This window comes from Barbus barbus (assembly GCF_936440315.1).
Source record: "Barbus barbus genome assembly, chromosome: 22".
Taxonomy (NCBI): Eukaryota; Metazoa; Chordata; class Actinopteri; order Cypriniformes; family Cyprinidae; genus Barbus; species Barbus barbus.
This window is the reverse complement of record NC_136750.1, coordinates 26,264,853-26,284,889: the sequence shown is the minus strand read 5'-3', so window position 1 is coordinate 26,284,889 and position 20,037 is coordinate 26,264,853. Positions and strand designations below refer to the sequence as shown.

The 20,037-nt window shown below is 36.8% G+C and overlaps 1 protein-coding gene across 4 annotated transcripts in view; it reads right to left on the bottom strand.

Annotated features, from left to right (window-relative positions):
- LOC306888429 (SH3 and multiple ankyrin repeat domains protein 3-like) overlaps positions 1 to 20,037 on the bottom strand; it is a 211,001-nt gene that overhangs the window by 179,972 nt on the left and 10,992 nt on the right. For all 4 annotated transcript variants that reach the window (XR_013785750.1, XR_013785751.1, XM_079446722.1 and 1 more), the window contains exon 2: positions 8,083 to 8,476. Coding sequence is in view for 2 of the 4 variants with exons in the window: in XM_079446722.1 (XP_079302848.1) it covers positions 8,083 to 8,400 (318 nt within the window). In the remaining 2 variants the exon portion in view is untranslated. The remainder of the gene's footprint in view (positions 1 to 8,082; positions 8,477 to 20,037) is intronic.

Sequence of the window (20,037 nt, the reverse complement as noted above, 5' to 3'; positions counted from 1 at the left end):
TTTTTTTATTTTGAAACATTAAACCATTGAGCTTTTACTATGGTAGAAAACCGCAGTAAGTTCTTAAAGTTATAAGCACTTCTTCTGGGAAGATGTTTGCTGCATGTTCCTAAATGCACTTTATAAGTGATCCAAACTCAGAGTAGATGCAGGGATGAGTTTGTGTGGAGCAGAATTTACCACAAACCAAGACACTGAAAACACTGGATCATAAGCTGCTCACATGTAAGTATAGTAATGAGTAATTGGCATGCTGTCCGGGGAAGGACCCCGAGCTCAGGAATGGCCCGAACCCAGCGTACTCCCCCCGTATAAGTGTGGTAAGAACTCAAGTGGTGAACTCAAGAGTGGAGAAGGGGCGGTGGAGGGATGCTGATTGACCGTCAATGGATAGAGGTATGTCAGCTGTATTTATACATATGCGTTAACTGAGTGTGTTCCTCTTGTGTTAATTAGGCTAAGTATCTGACGTGCTCCTCCCGAACTTTGTTAATAAGACATAATTTATTTAAAGGGGTCATATGATACGATTTCAAGTTTTCCTTTCTCTTCGGAGTGTTACTTACAAGCTGTTTGTGCATAGATAAGATCCCTGAAGTTGCAAAGACTAAAGTCTCAAACCAAAAGAGATATTCTTTATAAAAGTTAAGACTCGACCACGCTCTCCTAAAACGGTTCATTTAAACACGCCCCCACATGTCTACGTCACGGTGTGGGAAGATTTGCAAAACACCGCCCAAATGTATACGCTAAGAATGGCGGCGGAACTATTATTCTCGCTGCAGTATTGTTGCTCCTGCCGGCGCCATGTCATGGAGACGTTGTGTTTCGTTATGAAAGCAAAAGTACTTTGGTTGGGCTTCCAAAAGAGGACACAACTAGAAATCAGTGGTTTAGTTGTATTTACAACACTGTTCCAGAACAGTTCAACCCAAATATTAGAGTGTGTGCAGGGCATATTACGAAGGACTGTTTCCTGATCCTGGGAGTAGCCTGCCAGCTGTGCACAAAGGCTGTTTCTATAAAGTTGGGCAATTCCAACTTTGCAAGGACAGTCTGGCGCTTCTGACTCACAGCCTGTAAGTAAGTTTTCTTATTTAAAGAATTTGCCACTGACGATTCAAACGCGAGTTTTGAGAACTGTTGAGTAGTGCTTGTTGTTTGTCGTTTCTCCGATCACATATGCAGACATGGTAATGTTTACACGGCGCGTAATAATCAGTAATTATGTCCCCACTGGATGCAACAAATACCTCATTTATAATGGGTTTTATTGTTTTTGTGTCGTCGCGCCGAGACACGGCATCACAATACGTCAAGGTGCGTAACATTTCTGTCAAACGCTTGAGGTATTCAGCCAATCACAACGCACTGGATAGCTGGCCAATCAGAGCACGCCTTGCTTCTCAGAATGATAAGCTTTGTAAAAAACGGCGCGTTTCACAACGGCGGAGCACAGAGGAGCAACAATAATGTACAGTATGTGGAATATAATATGTTTTTTGAAACTTAAACCGCATAAACACATTGCATTATGTTGTTCTTTTTAGCAATGCCATATGATCCCTTTAATGAAATAACAGTCTTTCTGATTTGAGAATCGCACTAAGGTGTAACCCTGTTATGCTGATCATTACAAAGCCATAATGCGATTTCGGTTTTATTGCAATTAATCATGTACCTCCCTACATTATTTCCCACTGAAAACTCAAAAATCACATTATGGAAGTTAAATGTGCTGAGAATGCTACTCCGTGTTTTAAACACTCATTAGACATCCGCAGAGGAAGGCCAGGTGGACTGTAAGGTGTGTATTACAGCTGTCACTGTGCTCTGCGTCCATACTGAGCCACGCATGCCATCTGTCAGCAGGAGATCTGGGACCAAGTGCCTGATTACTAGAGCATCACGAACAAGTACAATCACCAAATCACATGGGACACTGCTAAAATTGACACTTAATTGGTTTAAAATCCAATATGAGCAGCTTTCATTAAACAGTCAGTGTGTGTGTGTCACACACACACACACACATACATATATATATATACATATATATATATATACATACACATATATATACACACATATATATATATATATATATATATATACATATATATATATATATATATATATATATATATATATATATATATATATATATATATATATATATATATATATATATACATATATATATATATACATATATATATATATATACATATATACATATACATATATATATATATATATATATATATACACATACATACATACATACATACAAATCAGTGCAACATGGCCACAATTTACTAAATAGAGGGCACGAATCCGTAAATCATGGCCACAAATTAACAAGTCATGAGAATGAGTATTTTGTGTAGTGTTTGATGTTAGGCATCCAAGACACCCACCAAAATATAAAAAAAGATAAAGATGGCATGGATTAACAATGCCTAAAACTCTAGAAAACATATTCAAATTCCACAAACTACTCATTTCTGTACTTAGTAATAATGTGGCGTAGTGGTTAAAGCTCAAGTTTGAGCCCCTGAAAGGAATGAGCTATGAGCCGTCACTCTTCTAACATGGAAATATGACATGAAATATATGATTTGTGAACTTTATTCCAAGTATAGTCAGATGATTGCTTTATGTGATAAAAAGATCAAAATTTAAGATGATATTTGCTGAAAATTGCCTCTAATTGCTTGCCAAACAACAACAACTCTTCGCACAAAGCTTCTATATGGCTCCAAAATATTATACAGTGCACAAGTTACATTGACTGCTTAGTACTCTCAGGCGATGAAGCCAACAAACATCTTTCAATACATGGAAAAATACATGCAGATGTTCCTGAATACATCTGCAGATCTCTAAAACTGACATCGGTGATTGGCTCCTTTCTCAACCAGCTTTTGGGAGCTGCTGTTGAAGCAGAGACATAAGATCAAGTTTTGCTTTAATGGCAAATTGCATGTATTTGAGCAGCACAGCTCAGCTGGGTAATCAACCTGAATGAACTACCTCATGCCAGACATCTCTTTGAGTGGGATTGGAAGTCAATATGAAACCAATAAAGGGATAGTTCACCCGAAATGAAAATTCTGTCATCATTTACTCACCCTCATGTCGTTCCAAACCTGTATGATTTTATTTCTTCTGTGGAACACAATAGAAGAAATATTGCAGAATGTCAAGTGTTCTTTTTCATAATGTGGATTGTCAAGCTAGAAAAAAGTACTGCAATATATTCCAAATCTTCAGAAGCCATCTTTGTTTGAGGAGCAGACCAAAATATAAGTAATTATTTACTGAAAATCCCCTCAGTGTAGCCCTCAAATGATGTTCAATTCAAATACGGCATGCGAAGAAGTTTGACGTCACTAATGGTCAGGCGATAGTAATGTCAAATCTAGCACAACGAATCTTGACGCATGAGATTTGAGAACTACTTAAAGCTACCTAGTAATGATTTAAATTTCACACAAAGACACATGAGTCATATGGACTGCTTTTGTGTGGCTTTTTTATCGTTTGGTGGAGCTAAACAGTCCCAGTCCCCATTATGAAAAAGAATAGTCTAGATACTACACAATATGTCTTCTTTTGTGTTCCCCAGAAGAAAGAAAGTCATAAGGCTTCGGAAAGACATGAGGGTGAGAAAATAACACAATTTTCATTTTTCCTTTAAGCAAAACCAATATGTGAAAAAGGAAAAGCTGAAGACCTGAACATCATTTCTCTTTGGGAAATTATTTGAATTTCACACAAGAGATACGAGCAGGTTAGTTTCCTTAGTCATCCTTTTACCTGAGATGAAGAGTGCACACACCCACACATGTACAGTCAAACTTTCGCCTGTAATCTACTGTAAAACATAACATCTCTCTCCCAGCAGTGAGGTCCCTGTAGACTGTACCATGTGTAAGTACATCACAGGTGTCCCTCTGCGATTAACGTCAGGGAATAGGGCTTTTGTCACACTTTGAAATCCTTAACCAAAATCCTCCCGAGACATGTTCTCTTCTCTACACATCATTTTTCTCCACCTTTTCCTTTCCTTCTTTGTATTTCCTCTCTTTTTATTAATATGCACAGTCTTTTGGAAGTCCCCCTGCAGTGAACATAGCCAACAACGCTCGCAAGGCCAATTATAAGCAGATGCAACATAAATGCAAGGTGAGGGATTTGCAAAACGAGTGCAACCAAACCTTCACAACTCTTCAGGTATAAACCTTTCAGAAATGATTCAAACCTTTTTAACTTGCACTTTTTATCTTGACTTTCATTTAAGAAGGGACACTTTTATTATTAACTATAATTATTTTTCTAGCTATAAAACGAATGCTTGTGCTAACTAGCTTTTAGAAAGTATACAAATAAAGTGCACAAGACATCCATAGTTCAATTGGTTGGACATACATAATCATACACTCATACACAGTATACAATGTCAAAATGTTGAAGGTTTCTAAAAGCAGTATGGAGACCATCATTGAAAAAAAATAAAGACGTTTAAAACCCAAAAGACCATCCAAGAAGAGTAATGAGGACCCTGACCACTCCGGTTTACTAAACCTGTGCCAGAACCTAGTCTTAGCCAACTAGCACTTCCAGGACTTTGAGAAGACTATAGAAAAAGCGTCCTAGATCTGATAACAGAAACATCTCTCTCTTTGGCTTGCAAAAATCACTAAAACCATGAGTCAAGCAGGTTTATGGAGCAGGAAGCTTTTGGGCTAAAACTGGGAGATCTGATCATCTGAAGGAGCTAACTGAATGGAACAAAAATAAATCTGCAATGAAAGAAAAAAAAAACACACCAGTCTTAGACTACGACAATGACCAATACTTGCCGCAAGGACATTTTTCTGGACGTCTCAAATTGGCACAGTCAAAGCCAAGATTTAAACCCCACAGAAAATGTGTTCAAAGACCTGAAGTTTACAGTTCACAGATGATCCACAAAGCATCTGCATGGAGGACACAAGAATAACTGACCAAATGCAGTTCTGCAAATCCAGAAGACGCACAACTTACTTAGAGTAAGTCTTGCCGTTGTAATCACTGCCAAAGGCAGCACTGCAAAAGATTAATAAAAAGAACCTCAATACAGACGTCAATGGAGGATTAAAAAAAGAAAAAAAAAAAGAAAAAGAGTACACTTTTTATTTTCAACTGAAGACAAAAGATGATGTTCCAATTAATTTTTAAATATGTCCATGCAAAGCAGTATCATTTCAAGGTGTATTATTTTGAATATTGAATGAATGAGGCATTTATATAGTGCTTTAGTACTACTGTACACCCAGAATTTCAAACACTATATGCTCTAAATCTTGAATATAATGGCAATCATAGTTGGTTGTCCTTCAGATCAAAAAGTTTGAAAACCTCTGATCTAACAAAACACCAAAGACCCCTTCGCCCTCAAAAAATGCATATATATCTTGTGCGAGACATTCATGATTTCTCATAGTTCCTCGTGCTCTCAGGAGCCGGATGTGGGCATATGAGAATAGAGATTGCAATCTGATATTGTTTATTTGGATTATAATGCTCCCAAAGATACTATCAGGATTTTGCGGGTGCGAGTTAGCATTTGAAAGGCGTGCGGCGGTGGGATGCACCAGTGAAAATCTGGCATTTAATACATTCCCTCTGCTCTCATTCACCTCTCGTTATTAACATAGAGACTTGGGCCCTGCTAAAGGACAGGGCTCGTTAACACTATGGCTTTCTGCTTTTAATGAGGCTCTGACACATCACCACACACTTGCACACTCATATGCAACCAGAAGTCCACACTAATGCATGCATGGTCACCAATACAAACTCACCGAGAGCGAGGATGAAAGATTCGAGAAGAAACACATTTCTGACAGGCAGAATGAGCCATTGATCTGATGCTCACTCATTCTACTGCAGTTACTCACTTCACAGGCATCAAATGCACCAAAGGAATCAACTAAACAGGCTGAGAAACATACAATATACCTTCTTATGACAAACTCAACCAGGGCTACATACATAGATTCACACAATATTCACAGTATTCATCAATCCAAAAAGTGGATTTCAACTTTTCCATTTGGTTCCCCAATCTAGAATATTATTGGAATCCAACATCAGCTCCATCTCAATCCAAACAATTAAACCTCAGACTGGAACCTGAACAAGTGGACAAGGACCATCCATAACCCAACAGAAATAAACCCACCCACAATGAGCTACTAATGACTAACCAGTTACTGTTGGTCACTAGTAGGTGTTTCTACTCAACTGTCATATTCATCTGTGTCAGGACCCGTGCTCAGCATATTTCCAATGGAGGTCACTGGCTAAAAAAGGAAACACTGGTCAAAACACCACAGATATGCCACATTTGGTTGCCTTCAGCATGGTCAATGATTGCTTTCAAAACAGTCAATTCAATCATCATACATACACTTTAGGCATTTTGATATATGTACATTTTTGTAATTGCTGTAATTGTGTGTAAGTGACACTTTTGTTAGCCCAACCATATTTGAGCTATAATTAAAGTGCAGAAATTGCATTTGAAATTGGGCTTAAATGTATGTTAGAATATAGAACCAACCAGAAGCTACAGCACTACTGGTAAATTTTGAGACGTTTTGAGATCCTTACAGCCATTGGCTGGCAGCTGCCTATTATTTGGTTATAAATTATTATTATTAGGTATAAAGCATTTTTGAAGGTCTCACATTACACTGCTCTCAATCCCACAATCCCTGCTCAGCTCCAAGGGGTCAAGGTTTGGATAGTTAGCATGGCTCTATTAGCAACTGTCCTTTGACATCCATTCAGAATTAGCTGTGTATTCCAATTAAAGGTTTTTTTTTTTTTTTTTTAGCAAGCAAGCAAGCAACATTTACTACAATTCAAAGGCTTAGAGTCAGTAAGATATTTAGCAGGGGTGCATTAAATTAAATCAAAAGTGACAGTACAGACATTTACACCATTAAAAATACTTCTAAATAAATGTTGTTCTTTTCTATAAAAAAAAAAAAAAAAACGATTTCCGCAAAAATATTAAGCAGCACAACTGTTTTCAACATTAAATAATTCTGAAGGATCATGTGAAACTGAAGACTGGAGTTATGAGGCAAAAAATTCAGCTTTGCATAAGATGAATAAATTATATTTTTAAATATATTGGAACAGAAAACTTATTTTAAATTGAATTTTTTTTTATAAAAATATTACTGTACTGTTACTGTATTTTTGCTTAAATAAATGCAGCCTTGGTGGTGACCATAAGAGACTTTGTTGATAAAAAATCTTACCGGCACCAAACTTTTGAACGACAGTGTATATATCATAAGTATAGTATATTTGTATTGGGAATGCTAATGTTTAGCTGTCACCCGGTACTACAAGAAAAAATTTGGAAACAGATGCTTATCTCGTCCTGTCCTGTATCAAAAGCGCCAGTTCTCACTGAAATTGAATGACACGTTTAAATGCCCTCAACATGTCACAACTAACCTAAAGAATTAAAATAAATGAAAGCCATGCTCATATGCAATCAAAGTTCAAGTACGCCTCCAAATCCTGGCTTCAGTGTGTGCAATACCGGAAAAAAATTATTAAATTAAATATTCCACCTGCAACTGTAACACCTGTATCTGTCCAAAAGAAACAGGTGAGTAACTGCACTTCAACACGGCGCTCTCATATCCATCAGCACCATATGTCGCTCCAGAGGGCCCTGGGGACACGGTACAATACGCTGCAACCAAACTGACAAGTCTGACAGCCTCACGACAGGCGGGAAAAAGTCCCTGTGAATTACAGTAAAGCTCCAATAACCCGCCCGTCACTGTATCTACCTTTGATTTTCCGTCTCTCTCCAAGTGCCCAGTTTTCAAAGTCCGCCGCAGTTGCACTAATGAAGACGGGTTGCGTTCAAGAGCAAAAAGAGCGAGGAGGATAAAAAGGTACAAAAAGAAAGAGAACAATCAAGTGCATGCTTGAAAGAAAAGAGAACAGGAAAGGCAATAGAAGACAGAGAGAGAGAGAGTTTGGAGCGCTGACAGAACTCACCGTTTGCTGCAGGTCAGGGATGCCTATGCGGACGACCAGTGTGTTGCCCTGGGGTTCCTCCATGGGGCCGGCCGGCGCTCGGCAAACGTCGGCGTGCGGAGAGCGGGAGATGTCCCCCCGGCTGGTGCTGGAGAGGTGGCGGGGAAGAGGCTGCGCAGGGCGAGAGTAGATGAGGAGAGGGAGAGAGAGAGGCAGCGAGAGAGGGAGAGAGGAGAGGGGGAGGGCAGAGGGGGGCTCAGACGGGAGTTCAGGCTGCTGCTGTGGACGATCTCTGGGCTGGGAAGGCTCATGTTTGCCCGAGCCCGCACTCACAGGCATGCTCTGTGTGTGTGGAGCTCCGACTGCATAGTGCCTCCCTCACGCACACACACACACACACACACACGGGGAGCTGCTGCACACGCGCACACACACACACCAGCGCAGGGAAAGAGAGAGAGAGAGGGAGAGAGGGGAGGGGAGATGCAAGAGAGAGAGGAAGAGAGAGAGAGAGAGAGAGAGGTTAGATGAGTGCTGTGATTAAGCATTTCAAGCATCAAACCTATAGGCTATATAATGCCGGTTTAACACATTTATCAATGAACAATACAACAGATTACAACATCAGCATTAAATAATGCAAAATAATCAGATTACTTCACAAAATAATTCTAATGATCTGATATCGGTTATTTATTATTGCAACAGCTCTCTTGTTTCAGTTAAATTAATATTTTGTTTCTATAAATGACCTCTGGTGCAAGTAACCAATATTCTACAAAGCTGCACTAGTTTCATTTCTTCATATCCCTACACTCTCTTCTAAAATAATACATTTAAAATCCAAAATATTTCATGTCCATTTATCTATTTGTTTATTTAATTGAGAAATGGCCATATAAGTTATGTTATCGCAAAATATAATGCTGCATGGCTTATGTTTATGCCGTACATCTACAGGAAGTTCACCAAGCCTGCATTTACAGTATTTGATTAAAACAGTAATATTACAAAATATTATTACAAATTAAAATGATAATATTTTGTTATATTCTATTTAAATGTAAAGTAAAATATAATTTATTCTTGTGATGCAAAGCTGAATTTTCAGCATCAGTCTTCAGTGTCAGATGATCCTTCAGAAATCATTCTAATATGTGGATTTGAAATATTTCTTATTATCATTATCAATGTTGAAAACAGTTGTGCTGCTTAATATTTTAGAAACAAACCATGATATTTTTTTGTATTCTTTGATAAATATAATGTTCCTTTATCACATTATAAATGTGTTTACTTTCACATTTGATCACTTTTGATCAATGTGTCCTTGCTAACTAAAAGTATTACTTTTTTCTAAGTCTATACAAATGTTTGGGGTCAATAATTAATGTTGCTTTTTTATTTTATTTTAGAAAGACAACATTATTAAAGAAATTATAGAGTATAAAAAAAGAAAGAACGTAAATAATTTTAAATCTGTAGACTATAATGCTGGTTAAATACATTTCTGAATGAGCAATAAAACAAAATTACAACATTATCATTAAATAATGCAAAAAAAAAATCAAAAGAATCACATCAGATATTCGAAAGAGCTCTAATGATCTCTTATTGCATGCAGGGCTCTGTGCAATACTTGATGGCACTAATTGAATGCTGACCCAGGCAACTGATTTCGTACATAGCTGCGCTAGTTTGATATTGCCTGTATTGCTCCAAACTGTCCTTCTTGTCACATAAAATAAGCTCCAATCGATATTTAATGTCTATTCATCTTTTATTCAGTAAACTGCCATGTCATTTGGATAAGAGGATAATGCACTTTCAGCCAATCATTATCGCAAAATAAACCCATTCAGGGTTTACATTTTTGAAAATTGCCAGAATTATAGTGTAAAATGACATTCAAACCGATGATATCAGATACACCGAGAATTCTAATGACCTAATAAATCAGATACATAATACTTGGTAGAGTTTCAGTGTAAAAACATAAGTGGATGAGTGTGTGTGTGAGAGAGAGAGAGAGAGAGAGAGAGAGAGAGAGAGAGAGAGAGAGGCTGTTGAACTACTATATTGATTTCAAGCAAATATTGCCTTCACAGTCCACAGCAAAGCATCAGCTACCAACACTATCTGACAAAGTTTGATGTGTTCACACATCGGTGAATGTCATCTCATGCTGTCAGTGTGTATGTGTGTGCGCGCGTGTGTGTATCTGTGTGCGTAAATCAACATTTTATCAGGTTGACTGAATATTATGCAGCATGACTAAAGCGGTATTGCTGCATAACATCACAAAACACCTGGACCAGTAAAAGCTCCATATACAGTATAATACACATTAATGGTCTGCTACCTGTGTTCAAGTCAGTTTTTCATGCACACTTGAGGCTTGCATAATGTATAGGTCTACAATTAATTTAAAAAAGAATGAATCCATGCAATCCAGTGCTAAATGCACTGAAAGAATATTAGAAATGCACATATACTGTATGCAAATGCAAGTTAATACATGCAAATACATGGCACTATCAGCTGGCGTCATGCATTCTTAGTGAATTCCCCTCTCAGCTTGCAACCAAATGCAGGCAAACAAAAAACAAACAAATAAAGAAAGCCTGACATGTAATCAGCACAGAGTAAAACAGTTATGTATTCACCACAGGGATCCCCTCCCTTCCGCTCCCGCCCATCATTGTGATGTCATCGTGCTAGAGCACCGCTATTGGCTGGATCAATGTCACTGACTCCTGCTCTCATTTGCTCCCATGCCCTCGTCTTTATCTCTCTGGGCCAAAATCTGATTGACCCCATGTCATTGTTCCACTTTATTATGCCGTCCATCTCAAACTCATTTGCTCCCATGACACGTTTTCCCTCAGACTCTCTCTCATTCCTTTGTTATCCTGTTCCTCATTCACACTCTCTCTTCCCTGTACAGTATTAACTGACTATTTCCTTCAATTTGTCTTGTTCGGCAGCATAATTGCATGTCTAAGTCTTTCTTGCATTAACACTCATGGGCATATTGTATTCTAAACTGTAATTTTTCAGTGTGAACACACACAGAGCTGTGGGAGGTTAAATTAGCAGACAGACAGGCAGTAGATGTAAAAACAGATGAAAGTTTTATAGTGTGCCGCTAATGCTTAAAATCACTTCTGCTTGAACCACTAGTCAAATTTAAAAGACCTTCTAGGTTCTCTATATGCTAGTGCAATTAAAAAAAAAAAAAAAGTTATGTATTTTCATCTATGCTACCTGAGACAAACAGTAAATATAATATTATAAAGACAATACGCAATTTGCTCAATTTAAATATTTATTTTGGTCACTGTATTAAAGCATTTTTTATTATCATTAACTGGAAAATATTTTTGAGATAGTATATGTTAAATAAATATTATTCTACTTGCACAGAGTATAGTGTTATACAGCTAGTGAATAAGCTAAAGGTGACAGAGGCAGGGAAAAAATCCTTACAAAACTTAAAAAAAAAATCTCATTAATGAACGTATGCATGCTGCAAGGAACTAAACTAAACTAATCAAAACAATAAAAACCCAAACAAACTGATTGATGAGCTTATGCATGCTGCAAGGAACAATCAAAACAAAGAAAAAACAATACAAAAAGAAAAGAAAAACAAAAACAAAGGAAAGGAAAGGAAAGCAGAACAATACAAAACAAAAAAGCAAAACAAAACAAAAAGCAAAACAAAGCAAAGCAAAGCAGAATAATACAAAACAAAAAGCAAAAAAAAAAAAAAAAACCTCATTAATGAACATGCATATGCATATGGACGCCCGTTTCCGCCACTGAATAAAAAATTAAAAAGGTAATTGCGACTATCTCACAATTCTGACTTTTTTTCTCATAATTGCGTGATACAAACTCGCAATTCTGACTTTTTCTCTTGCAATTTGGACTTTTTTTTTTATCAGAATTCTGAGAACATATCCGGCCCCACCCCTCCCCCCTCAAAACTGGACTTTAACTCGCAATTGCGAGTTTATCTCATGCAATTCTGACTTTATAACTAGCAATTGCGAGTTTATATCTCAAAATTCTGTGAAAAAGTCAGAATGGTGAGATAAAGTCGAAATAACCTTTTTTTATTTTTTATTCAGTGGCAGAATCGGGCTTCCACATATGCACACTTCAAGGAACAAAAAAACAAACAAAAACAAAACAAACTTATGCACACTGCCAGGAAGGAGAGATTAAAATAAATGTATAAATACATACATACATGAACAAATAAATACACAAACATACACACTATTAAGCACTATTAAATGATAAAGGATTTACACTGACATAGAAAAGAAAACTATACATAAAGTCATTTTCAAGCAGTTAAAAAAAGCCACGAAAAGCTCTTATGTCCATTGAAAGCTCAAGGCAGTAAGCAGTAGCTGCTTATATCACTGCTGAAATCAGCTTTAATCTGAAAATCAGACAACTTCCCATGCACACACGCAACGAGAGAGCAGTCAAGATGATTTAACACGCTGTACACAGTGTCTTGAGCCTCTGCTAACATGAACCAACCAACGGCGGCATGCATAATGTAGCTTTCACTGCTCGTATATAAATGCTGGCACTTATAAAAGAATATCACATTTAAAAACGTACATAGTCATAAATATGTTATGAAAGCCTAGAAAGCCTAGTTTGATTCTGTTTCAGGTCATTTCCCAATGCCATTCCCTGTTTTTTCCCCAGCCCATCTTCATCAAGTCTTCATCAATAATGACTAAAAATAACATCTGCTATATGACTTTTTAGAAGACATTTCTCAGCAACTGGCAACAGCTCAAAGACAGATTTAACAGGACAACAGGCCTGCACACATACAACAAGACAAGCCTGGCAAAACCCAGCTTCATTATTTCAAATAAACAGTCTTTTTTCTCTGTAAAAGACACCTGTTTTCTGAGAAAACAGCAACAATATCAAATAGCCCCCACTGATAGCATGAGAGAATCAAACTTTGAGGAAGTTGAGGCAAATCCGCCTGTGATCAGTCAGGCTTGTGTGAGTCTCACACATTGGAGCCGTCTGTGAGCATGCGCACCGCTTCCAGATGGAGAATGAGACACGTCGGCGGTGAACCTCAGTTCACATCACACCACTGCCAGCTGCCCACAACCCACATAAGCATCTGATGAACATTACATAAATGTTAGGCTACTATTATTTATATTTATTTATTGTACATTTGGTCACACTTTATTTTAAGGTCCGATTCTCGCTATCAACAAATCATTAACTATGACTTTTGCCTCAATAAACTCCTAATTTGCTGCTTATTAACAGTTAGTAAGGTAGTTGTTAAGTTTAGGTATTGGGTAGGATTAGGGATGTAGAAAATGGTCATGCACAATATGTAAGTACTAATAAACAGCCAATATGTTAATAATAGGCATGCTAGTAATGAGAATTAGTCCCTATACTAAAGTGTTACCATATATTTATACTATATTTGTTGTTATGAATCACACCTAGTACTATATGCCCATACATGAATTCTGACATTTAGTGGCGACTGCAAAAAAAATAAATAATATATTTTTTACTTTAATATTATTGAAGATATTAAAATATTTAATAGTCAGTCAAAATTGTAATTATGCATGATATAAATTTATCCATGCTCATTTTTACATTTTGATCACCATTGCAATCAATTAACGTTCACTTAAAGTTAATCTTTACATTTAAAAATTTTAATTAGTGCTGTCAAACGATTAAATCACGATTAATCGCATCCAAAATAAAAGTTTTTGTTTACATAATATATGTATGGGTATGTATATATAAATACACATACATGAATGTATATATTTCAGAATGTTTATATATTAAATATATTTAATTATAATATAAATTATATGAATATAAATATAGATATGCACATACATGTGTATTTATGTGTGTATTTATATATACATAATAAATATACACAGAACACACATATATTATACAAACAAATACTTTTTTGTATGCGATTAATCGTTTGACAGCACTAATTTTAATTTATGTGAACTAATGATCTGTTAATCATTATGTAATGTTTAATAGTTCATTTGTAAACATCCTCAATGACATCTCATATTTGTAGCTATTTGAATATATATCAAGTAATGATCTATTAAGCATTATATAATGTTTGGTAATGATTTAATAATGAAAATTATATGCTGTTAAAATCATGAATGTGCATGATAGCTGTCGCTATCCATGTACCAGCGTCCATCCTTAACAGCCGCATCTGTTACAGTTTGCAATATATTCAGGAAACTACATTGCCGACAAGTTTAATTCCAGAGCTGTTACACACTCCACTCGTTTGAAAAGTCTCCAAGGACAGAACAGAAATGAAGGTGAAGGGTAAATAACAGCGAAAGCAGAAAGTAAGGGAGACTGTGAGAGTTTGTTGTTCGAAGAGGCTCTGACTGTTAAAATGATGCTTAAAAGTTGGTGGTGTCAGAAAACATATTTCATCTCCATTACATCATACCCTGCCAAAGATAGAGAATATCTATAGACTAGAGCCGGCCATCACAGCCTTTACACCCGCATACACTCACAACACAGACGTCTGTGTTTCCAAACCTGTGTGAATGTGTTGTTCTGCACTAGACTTCTCAAAAGCAAATTCTGTTGTATGCAAAACAGTAAATAATTGGAGATTTTATTGGCAGGCTAAGTAAGGTTATGGGGTTTTAGATCACATCCCCCTGCTGGGCGGCTCTACCCAAAATCCTCCTTTGGTTTCTACACAACACAAGATTCTCTGCGGATCGCTCTCACATACGGTCTCCAATGGCTCCCCTTATTTTCAATCCAGCTGTCAAACAAAGTGAATTATTCATGTTCTGTACACTGTACACTAAGCTTTGCGCACAAACTGGCCAATGTATGCGCATTTTTAACATGGCTGAAAGCTGAACATGTCCAATGTCAGGACTACACACCTGCCCCTAAAAACCCCTTGGATCTGGATCCAGATCTTCAGCTTCACCATAATCCAGACCTAGGGGTCTCTGTAGGATTGAAGATACCAAATAGCGTGAATAATATTATTAATGTTTTATTTATAACAGCTGGATTCCTTTGATAGCGAATAAAAGTTTTATTTTATTTATGTAAATGCATCATCTTTCATGTAAACCCTGCTTTGCGGATCCGTTTACACAACAAAATGCTGTACTTATGAATGTAAGCTGAGCTGATGGGGTTTTTTATGGCTGCATTGAGAGATCTTCTGGGGAAGTTCAAATGTGCTTTATCCCTTCTGTATATTTACAGACAGGAACGCTGAGGATAAAAAGGAGTGGAAAAAAGAATCTGAACACTGAGTAAATATCAGAGCACAAACAGAAACACCTCCAGGGTCCCATACAGCATCACAAACATATCACAACAACCTATCTACATACCGGATATTAATTAAGCAACAATGGAAAAACATTAGTAAATTAAAATAGGAAAATAAATAATTATACACTAAGGCTCCTAAAAAGACAAATAGGTTTGTGATCATTTGTTATTCGTGTAAGAAATAAGGTACGAGAGGCTGTGCTGTATTGTGAATAAGTCACGGCTGAAGGGCATTGTTAAGGTATTTATTTTTAAGTAAGTTCGTTAAATGCTTTCCTTCCGCTAAAACGTATTCCTGACAGCAACAGTAAATGGCAAAAGAATGTTCCAGGCCCTATGGAGCTCAAATAAAAACAGAGAATAGGAACTCTTCTCATCCGCTGTGTTATTCATTTTCAACACCATATGATATTTTCTCTCAGATTCTCACATATACAGTACATCTGCTTGTCTTTCAGGATGAGTAAACTTCTGTTTTTAGTTTAAAATAGACCGATTCGTGGCACAGCGCAAGTTCGCAAGCGTCATTACAGAGTAAACTGATGGACCGAATCATACCTGAAACTAATAAGTAAAGTAATATTCCCTCCTCGCTTTGGAAACTGTGGGCTTCCACACACGTGCATACATTTCAACATCTCCGCATGAGAAAAGTTTCTTTGACTGGGGAAGGGCGTTGTATCAGGGGTCACTCAGGTTGCCAGCAGGGGTCACTCATACTTCTTTAAATCAATAAAGTAAATTTTATTGCAATATATGGTTGGGCCGATAGATGATGCCATCACATTATATCATTGGGTAATTAAACTGCCCATGAGGGAACCCTATGCCTGGCATTGAACTGCTTTTGAATGGACAATCGCTTTTTAGTTTCACTTTCGAGATTCGCGATGGCACGTACTCTGTTTATACTATGGCGCGGCAGTACTTACCACACATTTCACAAGATTAGATTGTCAGTGGTGCTCAGGATCTGCAAATCATTCACCATCGTCCTCAGTCATCTCTCCTTACTCTGTTTGCGTGGTAAGTGAAATTTGATGTACTTTAATGTTACAGGCAACCGTTAGCAATTGCTATTTGTTTTCCGTGCCTTTCGCTTCGGGCACACCCCCTAACTCCCCCCTGGAACTAACCATTTATATATACACTGTATTATACAGTATATTATATATACCATTTAGATATAATTTTTTAATTATTAAAGGGGTCATCAGATAAAAAATTCACTTTTACATGTTGTTTGAACATAAATGTGTGTTGGCTGTGTGTACACAACCACCCTATAATGATAAAAATCCACCCAGCGTTTTTTAAAAAAAATCCAAAATAATAATAATAACACTTATAAGATCAGGCTATTCTGAACTTCTTGGCAGAGTGACATAGTTCTGCACAGGCACCTGCCACAACTATTGGCTGACACTGGCGTTTTAACGTAGACCCGCCCTGAGTGAGCTGTCAACAGTCCGCCATTGTTTCGACGCCAGAGCAGGAGTAGACAAGATTGTCTCCTAAGCGATTGAGGTGTTCTGTTGTTGGAAGTAATAATGAACATAGCAGTTGTCATTTACTCCCGACATCTGAGCCGCTGAAGACGCAGTGGATTACATTTGTTTTCGAAGGGAATGTGTCCCCGATCTACCTAAATCTACTCTGTTCGCACAAATCATTAGTGATCCAGCTTCACCTCCAGAAGAAGTGAGTATAAGGTTGTTTTTTTATGAATTTACAAATCACCTTTCCTAATAATGTGCTAGTTAGCAAGTTCAGTGGCTAATTGCAGGTAAAGTTTACAGCCTCAGAGATCTGCTCGTCACCCCACGGAAGAGAGGGGCGGGGTGAGCAGAGCTCATTAGCATTTAAAGGGACAGGCACCAAAACGGGTCGCTGTGAACAGTTTTTTTTTGACAAGGTAAAAAGGGTGTTGTTTTACACCACCATTGAGAAAGTATGTTAGACTTTTCATGAAAACCCTAAAGAATCATATCAACTTGTGGAAAACGGGCATCTGGTGACTCCTTTAATACTAAAATGTCAGCGTTTTAATTGAGATTTATTAAGCAATTACTTTTAATTCCCTTAGTGATTGATATATTTATTTTATTTTAATTATTTTAATTTTTTTTTATTATTAATACTTGTCAGTTTATATTAGTAGTGTAAAAACTAATTAATATTTATTAAGTACTTCACTTACTGGTTGAAATATTTATTTATTTTTATTTTTTTAATTAGTATTTTTAATTAATACCTAAAAGTCAGTTCATATTGATAGTGAAAAAAATCACTTACTGGTTAAAATATTTACTTAATTAAAATCTGCATTGATTAACTGTTTAATTATCAACATCATCATCATCATATAATTATTATTATTATTAATATTAGTTATTATGGTCTGTATGCCACTCTTGAATGAGGCTGTGCCCCATATGGGCCCCAGTCAATAATATAGACATGATACTGTACTTCATAAGTCTTGCTTGTATTAGAAAGACTGAAAAACACAAACACACATAGATAAAGCCTGGTGGTAGAGGGCCAGTGCCACTGACAGAGCAGAAGAGCACAAGATGCATCTTATCAGATCAAACAAAGAGCCAATAAGCTTAATGAATTCCAGGTGAGCTGTGAGCTAGCTATTCTCTAAAGGAAGCTGATTGAAATCAGACTGTTGTCCTGAATTATCACTTCATTTGAGGTTCACACTCAGGTAGTGAGAAAAGCTCATCCGACACTCTGAAACTTCAGCGAGCTAGATGAGGAAGCCACGGCTTCTCAAATAGTTTTGTACTTGTGTTGTCCACAAAAAAAAAAGAATCACACAACCTTATGAAACAGTATCTGCCAATGTAATTCAGGCTCTACACAGTTTATGAAGGAGCTATTGCTTCTCTAGACATCTCTGCCTCTAAAAAGGAGGATGAAATTTGTGCTCTCTGACACGCTTTGGGCTCGCACAAACCATAAGCCTAGCAAATCTTTTCTAGCAAATCAAACAGGAACAAAAACAATAAATGTAACCTGATTATGTTTATAAATATGTCCCCACAAGGAAATGGCAGAAATCATTTACACTGGCCTCCCAAACTAAGACACAGTAAAACCTGAGCTTATTTACTGTTAAAAGCTGTCTCAGTCTGGGACATCTTTCCCAAAACAAGTTACAATCTGATTGGCTGGATTTATGCAATTTCCGTGATTCAGGATGCTTTATCAGTCCCCTAAGAGTCAAAGACACACTTACAATGTACCAGGTTGCTACAGCGAGCAATTCTGAGGAAGAACTGGTTGCTGGACCAAATTTCAAAGTGTTTTATTTAAGACACTTAGTAAGCCAGCAAGGGGTTGTATACTGTTTACTCACCACCTTACATGTGTCCTAACCAGCTATGACTGCAACAACTCCCAAAATGTTTAATATGAATTATTTATTCACTTCTTATTGGTATAAAATTTTGCTCTAAATAATTATGTATTACACAATGTTACACAAAGTAAGATAATATAAAAAATAAAATGACATTAAACAAACAAATAAGAAACAAACAAAAACTTAGAGAAAACAAAACTAAGCAAACAGAAAAAAACTATAATAATAATAATAATAATAATAATAATAATAATAATGAGGAAGACAAAGGGCAACAGCTCCAATTAAGAATACAAGAGATGTGTATCATCAGCATACTCAAAGCTTGATACTTGTGTAACATCATCATGACTAACATCCAAGACTAAACAAGACTGGAGACGTCCACCAGAAGCTGCTACCAAAAACACACAGCCAATTACAAGCTTTATCTCCACACTCAAACACACAACAGCTAAACACCTTGAAGTCACATATCACTTCATAAGTGTGGCACATTCTTGTCAAATGATTTGTAAAAGCCCTCACCTCCGGGCTGCTTCAAAGGCAAGCAAGCTAGAGCAAAGCGGCACGCTCCCATCTAAAGAGAGTGACAACTGAGAAAGAGCACTGTCTGATGGAGAGGGGTGTGTGTGTGTGTTGAGTTAAGAACAGCTCAGACAGGTTCATTTCATGCTTCCTGCCCTTCCTCTTCTTTGGCTGTTGTGCCAACCTGTGTCCTTCAAGAGCAAAACACACACACACCTGAACACTGCACAAAGACACACACTTAAGCTAAGCTGAGCCGAGCCTTGGTGTTCATAGATATGTATCAGTCTATATGTGGATGATTCTACAGGGAATTATTCATTTTGAATATGGTGTATATATATATATGAATTGATTTGATAACATTACAAAAGATTTCTATTTCAAATAGATATTAACAGAAAATCAGCATATTAGAATGATTTCTGAAGGATCATGTGACACTGAAGACTGCTTTGCATGACAGAAATAAATTTCATTTTAAAAGTATATAAAAAAACCAGTTATTTTAAATTGCAATATTATTTCACAATATTTCTGTTTTTACTGTATTTTTGATTACATAAATTCAGCCTTTTCAGCAATATAAAAAAAAAAAACATCTTACTGACCCCTCACTTTTGAACAGTACATAAACACACACTAATATGTACCCTTTAACAATTAATATAAATAAT